The 15,817-nt window shown below is 37.3% G+C and overlaps 3 protein-coding genes across 4 annotated transcripts; 1 reads left to right on the top strand and 2 right to left on the bottom strand.

Annotated features, from left to right (window-relative positions):
• Positions 1-761: 761 nt before the first annotated feature.
• On the top strand, positions 762-5,178 carry LOC145238153 (UDP-glucose 6-dehydrogenase-like). 2 transcript variants are annotated; one of them, XM_080101231.1, is made up of 11 exons: positions 762-1,003; positions 1,076-1,177; positions 1,242-1,442; positions 1,520-1,717; positions 1,793-1,913; positions 1,972-2,093; positions 2,200-2,320; positions 2,384-2,489; positions 3,806-3,938; positions 4,012-4,116; positions 4,553-5,178. In XM_080101231.1, exons 1-11 carry the CDS (start codon positions 845-847, stop codon positions 4,646-4,648), a joined length of 1,464 nt encoding a protein of 487 aa, XP_079957357.1. In that variant the 5' UTR covers positions 762-844; the 3' UTR covers positions 4,649-5,178. The 2 variants fall into 2 exon arrangements, with proteins under 2 accessions (XP_079957357.1, XP_079957358.1); XM_080101232.1 differs by lacking the exon at positions 1,076-1,177.
• Positions 5,179-5,196: 18 nt separating this feature from the next.
• LOC145238154 (putative ribosome biogenesis protein RLP24) lies at positions 5,197-6,336 on the bottom strand. Its single transcript, XM_080101233.1, has 3 exons — positions 6,106-6,336; positions 5,862-6,049; positions 5,197-5,776 (listed from the first exon to the last, which is right to left on the bottom strand). The coding sequence occupies exons 1-3, from the start codon at positions 6,247-6,249 to the stop codon at positions 5,617-5,619; spliced, it is 492 nt and encodes a 163-aa protein (XP_079957359.1). The 5' UTR covers positions 6,250-6,336; the 3' UTR covers positions 5,197-5,616.
• A 2,204-nt stretch (positions 6,337-8,540) lies between these two features.
• LOC145238152 (carboxylesterase 1F-like) lies at positions 8,541-11,586 on the bottom strand. Its single transcript, XM_080101230.1, has 9 exons — positions 11,367-11,586; positions 11,011-11,203; positions 10,736-10,932; positions 10,376-10,539; positions 10,090-10,229; positions 9,778-10,008; positions 9,563-9,716; positions 9,131-9,377; positions 8,541-8,935 (listed from the first exon to the last, which is right to left on the bottom strand). Exons 1-9 carry the CDS (start codon positions 11,540-11,542, stop codon positions 8,782-8,784), a joined length of 1,656 nt encoding a protein of 551 aa, XP_079957356.1. The 5' UTR covers positions 11,543-11,586; the 3' UTR covers positions 8,541-8,781.
• Positions 11,587-15,817: the final 4,231 nt, after the last annotated feature.

Genomic DNA, 15,817 nt, shown 5'->3' with positions numbered 1-15,817 from the left:
AAAGATTCTAATATAGATTAGGCCTACGTGTAGTCCATGTTGTTCTAAAGACTATTTCAGAACAGACGCAAAACGATCATTGTAGTTGTTTAATCTTTATTTAAAAGTAGGCCTACTTGAATAAAAGCGCTAAAGCATTTACGAAGTCAAAAATTTCCGCGCCACTGTGTAATTAAAAAGCGCGAAATGACGAATGTAAATTACTGATGATGAATAGATAGGCCTGTTTGATGCGCTCAGCTGTTATATGGTGGTTTGTTATTAGCTTTGATCGGTTACGTATATTAACAACATAACAAGATAGGCTTTTTTATGAAACTGAACAAGGTATGTACACACTCTTTGGGCCACAATTTTCTTCAACATTCCGTTTGTTACGATTATTTTTTTAATTGACTTAGAAATCTTTCTCTTCTTGATATGCCATTGTAGCCTACACCCGGCGAACATATCAACCCCATACGCCGATTCGCTTGACTGATTGTGATTGTGATGGCACTGATGTGTGTCGTAAAAAGAAAGAGAAACGAAAAACTGTACAAGATGTATTGATGAAGAATTACTTTTTTGTCTGCGGACTAAACCAAGATTATTATGTGAATTTTAGAAGGTTTTTCCGATCCGATAACTGAGAGCTAAAAACGGTTTGTTTAAACAGATTTGGTTTTGTTAATAATGTATTCGTGTGCTTTTCCGTAGCCATCCGCCCATCAGCACCATATAACGACCGGTATAAGCGTATGTAACCATAAAAAATCACAGATATACTCTCTCTTTACAGTTGCTGGTAATCTTGTGGGTAACCTTTAATTTCCTAGGATCTTTTTATTGGATTTTTTTAAATATGGCAGTAAAACAAATATGCTGCATTGGGGCTGGGTATGTTGGTGGACCAACATGTGCAGTAATTGCTTACAAATGCCCAGATATTGATGTTACTGTGGTTGATCTTAACAAATCCCGAATTGATGCCTGGAACTCCGATGAACTTCCGATATATGAGGTTTGGGAACCCGAAATGAGATGGTTAAATATGGTAGAATTCATTACTTTATTATACTTTGATGCTTTTCAGCCAGGTCTTGAAGAAATTGTTAAAAAATGCAGAGGAAAGAACCTATTTTTCTCGACCAACATTGATACCGCCATTATAAACGCAGATCTTATTTTTATATCCGTCAGTACTATTCGATTTGTTTTCTTTTAAGTATATTAAGCACTAAATCTTGATTTGTTTTAAGGTAAACACGCCTACCAAAACTTATGGAATTGGTAAGGGCAGAGCAGCCGACCTTAAGTATGTTGAATCCTGTGCTAGACACATTGCCTCTGTAACCACTGGTCACAAAATTGTGGTTGAAAAGAGTACGGTTCCAGTGCGTGCCGCTGCAAGCATTTCTCGTATCCTTACTGCCAATAACAAACCTGGTTCAACATACCAGGCAAGTACAAATTTAATATAACTCTTAAATGCACCACTTTGGTTAATTTTTTAGTAAAATGTGTGTTCATATTGCAGGTTTTATCTAACCCTGAGTTTTTGGCGGAGGGCACAGCAATTGTTAATTTGTTAAAGCCAGATCGCGTGCTTATTGGTGGGGAAAACTCAGTTTTGGGCCAACAGGCAATTAAGGCTTTAGTAGATGTGTATGCTCATTGGGTTCCAAATGAGAAAATTATAAAAACAAACACATGGTCTTCTGAGCTGTCAAAGTTGGTGAGTTATTTAAATAAACAAACAATTGTAATCAGTTTTAGTTTTGTTGTATGCATTATATGTTTTAAATTTTAGGCAGCTAATGCCTTTCTTGCACAACGCATTAGTAGCATCAATGCCATGAGTGCTGTGTGTGAAGTAACAGGTGCTGATGTCTGTGAGGTAGCAAATGCCATAGGAAAAGATACAAGGATCGGTAAGCAGTTAATTGATTTAATAAAGCTGATTCCATGAAAAACATTTGCAATTCTCAGGCGACAAATTTTTAAATGCTTCGATTGGATTTGGTGGAAGCTGCTTTCAGAAAGATGTATTGAATCTTGTTTATTTGTGTGAAGCATTGAACTTGCCTGAAGTAGCAGATTATTGGCAACAGGTGAGTTTATTGCATTTAATAATGTATTAAAGACAACCGTTTATCTCTTTACACTCTTAGCCTATAACTTGGTTTGATAGTTAGTGTGGTTTATGCTGTTTTCAAGGTGATTGAAATCAACAATTACCAAAGAAGAAGATTTGCTAGTCGTATAATTGGATCACTTTTCAACACTGTTTCTGGGAAGCAGATTACTTTGCTAGGCTTTGCCTTCAAAAAAGACACAGGTAGAAAATCCATAAATACATGTAAAAAAATTTTTGCTTCAAACTTTTGTTTTATGAACATAGGAGACACCCGTGAATCATCCTCAATTTATGTTTCAAAATATCTGCTTGATGAAGGTGCACACCTAGTAATATATGACCCCAAAGTGCCTGAAAAACAAATAAAAAGGTAAGGAGAAACCTTGGATGTTTACTTTTAGGGCAGTGGATTTGTTTAACGTTTGAGTGATCAAACAGTGAAATAGGTCACTTACTGCTCCACCCGCTTCTGTTCTAAACAATACTGTTGATAAGACTTTTGTTCTGTTTGTTGATGATTTTGGTTAACTAAATATCCTTGGCGGCGTCACAATTTTACCTCACAGGTTAATTATGTTTCGCCACTTTCAATTGGGGAGTTAAATGAACATACCAAAGTATGAACGGCTTTGTACTATTGGTCCCAAGACAGTAATGTATCTCATCAAAACTCAAAAACACAATGCAATTACCCCCTGAAAAATGTCAAATAAATAACCTTTTGAAGGCAATTACCCACAGGTTTAGACCCACTGTTGTTGTTTCACCCAAACATGTTGTCGTAGAATAGTTTGAGTTATCGACGGTACATTTTAAACTGGGTATTACACAGTATAATGCCTAACTTCCAGATTGCTGGCAATGCCTGAAACATTTATTTTTTAAACAGATAAACATAGGCATCCTTGCAAAACAGGACCAGGAAATGATTTATCGGTTTTATCCCTTCCAAAACTTGTAGGGCGTTTATTACTAAATATAGCTAAATACTTCAGTAAGTTTCGGTCCGAGATGTGCATGTGTACCACGTCACCAATTCGAAAACGGCACTCAAACATGTTTCATATAAAATTTATTTTGACATATCCTTCCCTGATATTGACTTCATATGCTTCAAACAATGTCCGTTCATTCTTCAAAAAACACACATTGTTCGGTGTGAATCATACGACCAGCGCATTCAGTGGTACCATGGCGGGTTTACAACGATGTAGAAACCGGCAAAGCAAAGTTGAAAACGGACCCATTATAACTTTGATAATTATCAAAGACTCTGAGCAAGAACGGCCCCGGAAATACAATCCTGAACTAACCCCAAAACCCTCTAATTATGACGAAAATTGCGTGCTGATTTTTGCACATCCATGTGAAATAGAGAAATCTCGTCGCGAAGGAGGAAGAATTAAAATGAGTCCGGCCCGACTTACAACATCGCACAGGGCACTCGATTTTTTGAAGCAAGACCCATATTATTTTGTTAAACTGTTCGGTTTAGCTTTACGTGGCATTTGAACCGAAAGAATTTGGTACATTTTCTATGTGGCAATCTGCCATTGCCCACCGTTTTTGTGTCGGTTATTCGCATTATTTCTGTCGTTGTAAACTATTACTGCAGTCAAAACAGCAAGAAGTAAACACAATAGCCGGGGGTGTTACATGTATAATGTTGTTTATAAATACCTTAAGGGAACTGCAGCATCCGACCATCACCGAAAACCCGGCGACGGTTGATGATCTTGTTTCCATTTGCCACGATCCCTACGAGGCCTGTTCAGGATCACACGCTATTGCGGTTTGCACTGAGTGGGACGAGTTTAAAGTAGGTTAACGCCCTGGAATATGGTTCACGCTACACCGCACGTATTTCAACACTCGCTTGTGATTTTTTCCAGACCCTTGACTACCAAAGAATATTCGAAAAAATGTTGAAGCCAGCTTTCATTTTTGACGGCAGAGGCATTTTGCCACACGCCAAACTGGCCGAGATCGGCTTTCAGGTAAACGCCAGGGCGACGTTTGATTTAAAACGTTTTTTTGAATAACAGATTTTCACACGCAAAATTATAATACTTTGTCTGGGATAAACCATGCTTGATCCAAAAGGTAAATAACAAAAGATGAGATTGTAAATCCAGCTACAGAAGTACATTATATCAAAGAGCAACTTCTAGATAACTTTGGTCACTGATATGTAGGGGCAAAGTGCACCTTGCTCGCCCTTGTTTTAATGTACCTCAAAATTAACATTACTGTCGAAAAACCAGAAGAATGAAAAAATAACATGCTTAAAGGAGTGTCTACATGTCATACTAATCAGGTGAATACCCCCCCTCCCCGAGATATTTTGCCTAAGGAAGCCGCAATGGATATCTTTGGGCTTGGCAATAACACAATTTAATTGGTCAACCCTAAACCACTTTTTTCACTTTATAGGTGGAAGCGATAGGAAAAATGGTGGGCAAAGAAGGACAATTTCATGTTGGTTCTTCGAATAATATCCTTTCTCCAACTTCGCGAGTTCTTCCTTAGGGAACATTTTGCATCTAAACAGCTGCTGTTTGCAGTATGTTTCACAATAATGTGGCACTTTTATAGCAGAAAAATACCTGCCTCTATTTTGTAGTAAAGTAAATGAATCATTTATCTTTTTTTTTGAAGACTAAAGCAATTGTTTACTATTTATTGTAAATTGAAGTACTATGTTTGAAACCTACATTTCATTTGCTTGGATTTTTTAAACTTTTTAAAAAAATTGTGTAACCCCACTGTAAAATTAAGGGCTGTATCTTTAAAAAGCTTTGTTTTTACTGCGTACAAGTCTTCTTCAAGAATATCCAAATACCTTACCAGCTGCTTATTGACACTGACAACAGACATTGAAAAAGTTGACTGTTACATCAAAAATCGGCATGGTGCTGCTTTTCTCTCGAGACCATTTTTTAAAAATACACATTCCTCTATATTATCGATACACACTGCTTTTACTTCTGTATTTGGAATATGGTTAATATAACCATGTAGACTTGCACTTTTAATAAAGTATTTATGCACTGTACAAAGACCTGTGGTTTAGAGAATGAGGACTTATCAGTTTTATTGTGGGGCAATATTATTTGCCTGCTGCAGCATCTACTTAAGCAGTCATCTGTGGAAAGTATTTACATCGGCCAACCAATGTTATTTCAAATGGTACAAATAAACATCAATCAGTTTATACAAAACTTGTCACCAATCATCAACCAATACTAAAGTATCTAGATCCAGTTCATAGTATCCTTATGCCACCATACTTGTTTGGTTGCGATCAAAAAACATTTACATCATGTTATCACCAAGTTTATAAAGCTCTTCTGACAAGTGTTTTTATTTTTTTAAATACTTGCCAGAAGAGCTCTATAAATTTGATACCATACCATTCCTATACTTTTTATATTATTTTATAATGATGTGTAGAAACTAGTAAAAAAGTTAATGAGGCATTGGAATTGTTTTTGGTTTTATGCATTTTCCATCTCTTCATCTTCTGGTAGAACTTCAACAATTTCTTCTTGTTGTCGTTTTTGAATTAATCCAGCAGCAGGGGATTTTATCAGATTAACATTTTGTTTAACTTCGCGAATGTCTGCTTCTTTTTCTACAGCCTTTCCGACCTTTAATCTGTAAATAAAATATAGAAAAATGCATTAATTCCTGTGTGCAAAACTTTAACTCCTAGTTTGCTTTAGGTAAGTTAATAGCATACCTGTTCATTATAAACTGGTTGTGTCTCTTTGTCTTAATTTCTTCAATTCGTTTCAGGGCAGTAACTGTTTTTGTCCAAGTTTCACGGTTATACTTCACAGGGCAATTTCTACGCTTTTCAAACTCTAGTGATGTGTCATTGGTTAAATCTTTTCCATTTAATCTTCGGTACGCCTTGGTCCACTTCACCTGAGTAAAGTATGTGATAAATAATGGGCATAAGGTGTAAGTTATCAGTTTCTCACCTTTCTAGGGTTTCTCTTTTTCTTAAAAGCCTTGTGACACTTTGCCCGACAAAAGTTGAACACTTTACAGTCATTTCTGACAAAAGTGGTTCCGTGACCAGGGTACACCGGTGACGAGCAAAACGAACATGATTCTATTCTCATTTCGACAAACGTTTGTTGCTTTTATAACGAAAAATAAAATTAGTTAAGATGTGTGTAACCAAGGTATCAAACACGACTAAAAAACCACTGTCTTACTAATATGTTTACTGTAAAAGTAAAACAAACCTAAACCACACAATATTCGGTGCTGTAAATCACAAATCTTACATTTGTACAAAAAATATACTTGGGGATTTATTTTGGACACATGGCGTGATGTAATGACGGAGTACGTTTTCAGCGTAGAATTGTACATTGTTTTAAGCGCACCAATCGATGTGAATGTACTGAGGTGTTTTACCATAGAATACTAAACATAAGTAATCTATGGTTTTACCAAAGATAAATGGCAAAGAATTTGACATTTCTGTCACATCATAGATACCATAAAACTATAACTTTATAATATCTATGGTCACATTTAGATACAGTAGTAGTGAAATAAATTTTGTCCACACTAAAATTAAACAGTAGTAGCTAATTGTATCAGATTTGTTATTAATGCATTGACAGATAAGAGCATAAAATAATCTGTTATCTTCAGGGTGTCAAACCGGAACTGAACCCGAACCCGCGTCCCGCGAACCGGTTTGAGCGGTTAATTTCGTTAAACCCGAACCGAACCCGAACCGCTAATTACGATTTCCTAAAAACCCGAACCGGAGTTGAACCCCATATTTTGTTTGGTGTTGGACCCGAACCGGAACCGAACCAGTGAAAGATGCAGTCTGTTTTATATTTTGTGATTTTTCAAAAAACAGCGCACTGAAGAATACGCGAGATAACACTTATAGGGCGTGTCAAAAATTAACATTGCACGATTTCAAAATTCTTTAGGAGTTCCAGGTAGATGATGCTTAGAATTAAGTTGAAACGAATGGAAACTTGAACCGGTTTAAAAACCACAAACCGGTTCAGACCAGTTATTTTGCCCAAACCGGAACAAAACCCGAACCCGAAAATATCCATTTTTAAAAACCGGAACTGAACCCGAACCCATAAAAACACAACGAAGCGAACCCGAACCGAACCTGAACCCGTATGACAAGCGGTTCGACTCCCTGGTTATCTTCCATCATGAGACCGCGAGTTGGAATAAACGATTATAAAGACAAACTTGCCAAATGTTTTGACCGAACAGGCCTCATTTGTACAGTTGTTGACAAGACAGTGGCAGTACGGAACAAATGTGACATAATTAAGGAAGCGAGTTGCGCTTTCTTCAATGTGTCGATGTGAGTGCGCATGCAGCCTACTTTGTATGTAGATGTGGGTTACATGAAAATCATTTGGCAGATGATCAAATAATTATGCTTTCCAAGACTAGGTTTTGTTATTAGTAAATTATGTTCCTAAATTTGTTTCAATAATCTTTTAGCTGATGTTATCAAAGAAACTTTTACTACTTTTGTAACCCTGCAAAGGTGTATGTATTATTGATCATTTTGTGTTAGCCTACATGCCAATTGCACTACTCATAATCCAAAAATTTTACCTGTGGGTATACTACTCATGTTTTGGTCTTTTTGCAGCTACCACATTTCGAACAAATTACATTACACTCTCAACCAACAATTGACAGATAAGGCCGCGTTGTGTTGACTGTATAGCCTGTGTCGTCTAAAACTGCGAGGTTCGCTGACTGCACATGTTTCTTGAAATATCTTTAACTACAAACCGACTTAAACACGTTTTAGACTTGAGACATAGCGATTTTCATGCGTATTGTTCTTTTTTTAGGAACCATAAAATAAATAGTGTATCAGACTTTGACTCGGAATTTTAATTCCAATATTTTATTAGTTTTATTTAAGGTTTTGTGGCCTGTGTTAAATATTATGTATTGCGGTACAAAATATAGTGCAAATATCATACGAGTCGTTTATGACGTGTTTGCATAATCGTTTTGTTTCGTCATCGTTACAGTATTAATACTCAACCTCATTATAGCCGTTTGTCGCTATTTAGCACATTTTTCCACATTTACGGTTACGTCATCGTAATCATCATCATCTGTTTTGCTATATATGTACAGTACCTGGAACACTAAATCCATGACCATCCGTCACCCATATCATCACATGTAGTAAGACATACAGTAGCTGCGTTTCAAAGACTGGAGAGTTTTAGTAAAGTTTCAGATCAGAAATTAGATCTCTTTATTTAAGGTGTCGGGAAAACGTAGTGTTCATATTTAAACAACGTTAGCGGTCAGTACCATCGAAACGAAATCTAATCGGGAAAGCCTAAAACTTTATGTCAACAAACACATAAACAAACAATAGCCTATATTTTGTACTATGTTAAATCGTTTATTATACGATCAGGATATCAACTTTTATGTTTAAAAACTACTAAAACATTGTATTGCAACTGTATTAAATGAATCAGCGACACAACAAGCCCACAGCTATATACAAGACACTTCGAATGACGGTAAAGGTTAAACGCACGCTTTTATATGGGCATGCGGCAAGGTCGTCACAAGGCGGGGCAATATACTTAATGCGTCACAAGGTGGCGCAATATACATTACAGCAACATTTCGGGCACAGTTTTCGTCCAAAAGTCAACGCGATTTTGCATCATACAACTTTTAGTTGACATCGGATGCTTAAGTGACAGGTAATGTTGTGATTTCGAATCGAACTTCTTCCAGGTTTCACAATCTGCGGTGTTTGGGTTTCTGTATCAAAATAAATACACATTGTATGTTTTTGGTCACACTCCACTAACGTCTAACCGAGAGGTAAAATTAGACGTTTGTTGGTCATTGCACAAGGATGTTTAGTCATTTTTTAACTTATTTTCCCAAAACGTTTCGTCCCACTAGGCTAGGCCTATATTTCTCTTTAATTGGGTTTCCAAAATTATTTTTTACCCTGTGGCCGCAAAATTACACAACATGGACATCCACTGTTTGCTGAGTGTCTTCTCGTCATCACTAAATTTCGACTCATTGAAAATTGGGGCGTCGACGAATGCGTTGCCAAATGTGAAGTTAAGATCATCGCTGTGATCTGCCACACAAAAGTCCGGCCTTTGCTTTACTCCTTTTCCGTACTCCTTGTCGTGATGCATTCGCAATTGTTGTGACATGAGGTAAACATACGTCGCATTACCCACATCTGTTATAACAAACAAAAAATCATACAATATTGAATGCAAAGAATGTTATTATTACTATATGACTAAAGACCAAGGAGGTAGCATTTGGACTCTATATTCAAATGATTTTTTCACAGAGCATTTTTACCTAACAAGTCTTAGAGCGTTTATGATTAATTACTATTTTAAGTCCGACATGTGTAACCTGAATGTGCTTTGGCGGTGTTAAGCGCTGGTACGACAAAGTTGTTGTCGGCCAAGATGTTGGACACCAACTTGCTCCAGAAGTACTTGTCCATTCCATATTCGTTCTTGTAAACTTCAATCAATGCTTCCAACACCTGGTCGACTTTGTTAGTCTAAAATGTAGTAGATTTGAAAAGCTATGAACTCAAACAACTTCACTACGAATTTACATACAGGGATGCCAGCAACGATCAGTTCCTCTTTTGCCAGGGAGATTCCTCTTTCTCTGGAAAGTCCGTCCGCAAATCCCTCTTCAAAGTCCAATGTTAGTAGGCTGCCTTCTTCAGTAAAGTTCACTCCTGTGATGTAGGGTACGGGCGCAAAACTTTTCTCCTTGAGAAGTTGTGTTGTATGCTTTGGTATAAATTTCCCATCCACCGTTGGAACAAACAACTGCTTTCCAGGCTGTAAAATGTAAAATTTAGTCTAGTCTTTCGATAGATAATAACTTTTTTAATAATATTTCGTTTTTGTATTTTGACTTACTGTATCAAATTGAACATCGACAATTTTTTGAGCGGGTAATTCCTTGAGCTGTTCAATGATTTTTGCTGGGTCCGTTTCGGTAATGTTTAACGCTTCAAGGAATTGGGCACGTTCAGCGGACATATCTTCTTTTACTAAAGCTACATGGATCATAAAAACATTTTAACCAAGCAATGTACTATTTAATGCTATGCGTTAGTTGAATTTACTAAACATGCGTAATAATTGTTCGGTATGGGTTTTGGGAAATTTTTGAGAATATATCAAATATTTATTTAGCACTTACGCAAGTTAGTTCCTGATCCGCTGCTGCTTATCGCTTTGTGAAACAGACCACGTGACAGCGGTGACGTAATGTGCATGTGCACTGAAGCGGCACCGGCGCTTTGTCCCAGTAACGTCACGTTTTCGGGATCACCCCCGAACGCAGCTATGTTGTCTCGTGTCCATCTGCAAAAGTACAATAACAAGTATTTTTAAAAACGAAAAATGTCCCCACATTTGTTAAGCGATTTATACCCTGCGTGGATAGCCATGTCACTATAATCCACCAAACAAAATTTCTAGCAAGTAGCAATAACAACGGGGCTATATTTTATGTGTTATTTCGCAAACGGCTGCACAATAAACTAAAGATTTAACTTACTCTAGTGACAGGACTTGGTCAAGCAGCCCGATGTTGCCTGGCAATGGCGTGTCTTTCCCTGTGCTGAAGAAGCCAAGTGCGTTTACCCGATACTGGATTCCAACAAGCACAACATCGTGTAAACTGCAAAGTGCGTTGCCAATACAAGCGGCGCTGGAACCGACAGTAAACCCGCCCCCGTGAATATATATGATCACCTAAAAACACAACAGTTCAACGATTATGTATGAGATATTGAATTACCGTTAGTTCTAACTGCAACTAAATAGATTTACCGGCATTTTAGCATTCTTGTCGGGGTTGTTGGTGAAGACATTTACGTACAAACAATCCTCGCTCATTCCACCACTTTTCTCTGTGACAAGCGGAAAGGAAAGGTACGGAAGCAGTTTGCTGCCGTAGTTGTGGCTCTGCATGGCAGAAGGGGGTGGAATTTTTGCTTGGAGAACACCATCCCAAGGTTCGCATCTAAAATGGCCGAAACGCGTTTGAATTCGATCTTTCGGGTTTCTGTTAAGGTCTTATCAAATCATAAGCACATCGAATTACCACCAAAAACTAACGCGTGTTTAAGGTGGCTTTGTTGTAACTGAAATACACGTTTGGTACTCGATTACATTTTAACGCTTACCTTTGTGGAGGTTCAAAACGCAATTCGCCAACAGGTGGCTTGGCAAACGGTATTCCGTAATAGCCAAACACTTGCTTGGCTCCTTCGCACAATGCTTTAGTCAAAACCAGTCCTTCAACTTTTCCTGGTGCCGTCGAAACGACTGGGCAACTCACAGTTCCAGACTTGTCAGTCATGCTGATCGATTATTACTGGTATTAACTTCGCACGAGTTAATGTTTTAATCTAAAAAAGTAGAAAAGCATAGAAATGGTTGACACTTTACATGTTTGTCGTGTATTTCGGGCTAATATCTGTCGACATTACGTTTTGATCTTCATTTAGTAGTTTTGTTCGTTTTTCAAAACACGAAGACCACATCTATTTTCACCCTATAGCCAACAGCGAAGTTTTACACTGTGTGTGTTGAAAATTGGCGAGACTTCTTATCAACACAAGAGTGGGACTTTACGCTGGGGTGCGTGATGTCATCGAAATGAAATGTTTGCTGTCTTCAGGTTTTCCTGGGAAAACCAATTGTCTGTAATACTTCGAATCACACCACAAGCGTTATTTACTTTTGTTGAACCAACTTCACAAAGTGAAGGGGCTATCGTGAGTTTCGGTTATCGTAATAATTTGCGTTTAATGTGACGTTGTGGTCAATAACCGGTGCTTGGAAAAACTAAATGTTCACAAACCTCTATCGGTGAAATGTAACTGCGCATGTCGTGTTTGTTTTTTTCAACCTAAAGCCAGGGTAAATGTACCCTGATGAAGGCGACCTGTATAGGACGTCGAAACGTCGGAATAAATATACATTTGCCAGAAGAGCTCTAAACTTGATATTATGCCTGCCAGCAATAGCTTATATATATACTAAAGTCTTTTTTGTTGTGATTCTCGACGTTGCCGTGGCGTCGAAAAATTGGTTGTGTGCGCAATTCTAAGAAAAAGCAAAACAATGTACTTGGGCTAAACATGCTTGAAATCTCATTCAGACAATGGTGTCGTTTGCTACGTCAGGCGCAAGTTTTACGATTTTTGTAAACAACTTTGGATGTTGATTTAGGGTTTGCGGAAAATCCCTTTGGATTAGTACAACGTTTTTACCCCGTAGAAAGCACGTAGGTTCCACTACTTATGGGATAAGGGAAATTCTGTTTTCAAATGCGTTGCCTAAAATCGTCACACAACAGAACTTTCGGGGAAATCCGAAACCTATTTCACTCGTCAAATAACACGGCGAATAACTCGACTCACCGAACAGGAATGGTTACCCCCGTGTTTGTTATCAATACCTCAGGCAAAAACCTGTCAGAGTGAAATTATTCACTATACTTAACGTCATTGGGTAAACCGTTAGACAAACACAAGTTTGAAACAGTTTTTTGTAACTAATGTAAACTGCAGTCTTAGAGCAGCTTGTTTTATGTCGTTGTTTATTCACAAGCTTCTGGTATTACGTATCAACCGTTTGATACGTGTCCAAATGTATAGAACTATTTTTGAAACAACCAACATCATTACGCAACAACAGCAATAGCAATAAATAACATTTATGGTATCTTAATTTAATTGTTATAGCTCTCACGTAAAAAGTAACACGAAGCCTACGTTAAATTAAGCTTTCTATAGTTAATTGGGATATTTCAGAAATTCCCTGATTTAGCTGGCCACAGGGACTTCTTAAAATTTGTCTAATTGTGTCCGGTTTAGCAAAATCGCATTTGCCCCAACCGACTTAATTCGGCGTCGTTTTTGTTCTGACGACCGAAATCTTTCATAACGAATCCATTGCATTTCTTCGTAGCGGCCCCTAATAGTTGATAAATAAATAAACCATACACAAAATAACAAATATTTAGTACATCCCAATCCACTACAAACAACGAAAATTATAAATATAAATTGTAGGCTATCTGATGAAAGGGGCCTACTAATTTACAAACGCAAAGATTTTGTTTCGGTCTAACTTTGTAAAAAATTGTTTGCAAGTTTCATGTCACAAAGACGTAAGCTGGGTTATATTTTGTATTTGAAATGTCTTTGGCAAAAGTTACTGTACCAAAGTCCATCTAATAATAACAAAATACTAGCTGCTTCCATATGTCGATACTTTCTGAAGAAAGTCAATGAAAACCGTACCTTGCAAAATGTTCCAAAGGACTTTAAATGATACGCATGACTACGGAAATGCCGCCAAGGCATTCTTTCGAAAAACGCAACCCATAAATGCAGGCTTGCACTGGCCTGCCTGACTGGGAACTGAACGTCACAGGCGATGATTTCTGACCAAAATTTCCCTCTCACCTATGCAGGCATTATAAAAAATTTTACACACGATGCAATGCTTGATAATTCTGATACTTTACTAAATAATGACGTTTTAACTTTATCGCAAATTTATGCAAAGCAAACTAAACTCACGATTTTACGAATATGTATCGTAGTAAGCTGAAACTTTACACATGACGCCAATTCAAAAAGGATGTCATTCGCACGATCCCTAGTTTTTGCCCTTAACACTGACTGGACGAAGGGTTGCGACAAACACAGACGCGCAATGTAAAACACTTGCTGCAAACAGGAATTAGGTACAGTCCCACACAAATACAATAAGAGTTGAATAGTTTTTGGTGCAAACCGAACTCGTAGTGATAATCGAAAGCATGTTACTGATGTTAGTATTGTACACGTTCCATTAGCCCTATACTGCATCACATCATCCTTCCATATACATATGAGCTCGTTGTTAGTCTTACCCAGAGGTCACCAAACTTTTTTTCACAGCGTGATAGATAAGTTAATGATGATTTGCAAGGGCCGCATAGTTTACAAGCCCATCGCGGCCTGTTTCAAAACCCTAGAAGCAATTTTAATGGATCAGTCGATAGATAGCCTAGTGTATTAAAGCAAATTAAAGCATCTTGTTTGTGACATCATTTGAAAAGTTGGGGACCCTCTTGTTTAAAGCTTTGGTTTGTTGGTACCAGATTTTTTTTATCTTCATGTCTGCTCCACACTTTCAATTTTAATGAGGTGGTGATCTGGTTGGGAATTCCAGTACTTTTTGACATAGTTTAAACTAACAAACTTGAATTGCGTTTGTTTTGGTGCGGTAAAAATCATAAAAACTGAGCATACAAGTATGCTTGGAAAGGAAATCTGTCAGCATTTTGATTACTGTTTAAGTCAACTCACACAAACCATTACACATGGTCGAAATACATCTCTGTTGCTCGCATTAGTTAACAGATTAATTTAAAGCAGGGGTCTTCAACACAGAAGCTATACTAAACAGTTAAAACCTGACTTAATTGCTACTATAACACGCATGATCTACTTCAGGCAATTCTTATGCAGCTGAGGAAAATTTGTTACATCATAGACAAGATGATATATTACGATTTTGCACAAACAATCGCCTTCTGTTTGGCATTATTCGACACTAGATTTACCAAATAAAATGTTCAAATATTTGCAGTTTGGGAAGCGCCAGTAGGCGGATAGAAAGTATGAAAGCAAAACCATATTGGGGAAAAGCTTGTAACCGTTGTATTCAAAAAGTATGGCCCGTCAGCATACATAGCCGCAATAAAGTGTCCCTTGTGGCAAATTAAATGCCCAAACTTGCTCACAAAAATTAAAACAATCGCCAGCAAACACAATTTGTTTAAATAGCAGCATATTCAAGCTAAAGCGCCCTGTGTCCCAGGTATTAGCAACACGAATAAAATCTGCTTGTAAGTTAAAGTTAGCTGAGTCTCACAGTTCTTGTATATATTTATAGAATTCTTAATGTTGAAATAGCCCCCCTTTAATACCAAATCGCCCCTCCCGCAACTTAAAAAAGTGTCACCATCGCCCCCTCGGTGGACGAAATCACCCCCGTTGAAGAACCCTGATTTAAAGGAACACTTTCTTGAATTTGTGATGTTCCTTTGAGTTATGGCTGAGAAAAACATTCGATTAGTCGGGATATTTGATCATGTTTAACATTCGATGAATTGAAATATTTAATTTAATGGAAATATTCGATTAACCGGAATATTTGATCAACAGGAATATTCGATTAGCCGGAATATTCGATTATCCGGAATATTCAAATAAAACGATATATTCGATTATCCGGAATATTTGATTATCCGGAATACTCGATTATCCGAAATATTCGACTAACCGGAATATTCGATTAACCGAAATATTCGTTTAAACGAAATGTTTGATTAAACGGAATATTCGATTAACCGGAATATTCGATTAACCGAAATATTCGTTTAACCGAAGTATTCGATTATCCGGAATATTCGATTAAACGGAGTTTTAGATTATCCGGAATATTCGATTATCCGGAATATTCGATTATCCGGAATTATTGATTAACCGGAATATTTGATTAACCGGAATATTGGATTAAACGATATATTCGATTGTCCGGAATATTCGATTAACCGAAATATTCGATTACG

The sequence above is a fragment of the Phallusia mammillata genome, chromosome 7 (genome assembly GCF_965637545.1).
Source record: "Phallusia mammillata chromosome 7, kaPhaMamm4.hap1.1, whole genome shotgun sequence".
Lineage (NCBI taxonomy): Eukaryota > Metazoa > Chordata > Ascidiacea > Phlebobranchia > Ascidiidae > Phallusia > Phallusia mammillata.
This window is presented reverse-complemented; position numbering and strand designations above follow the sequence as displayed.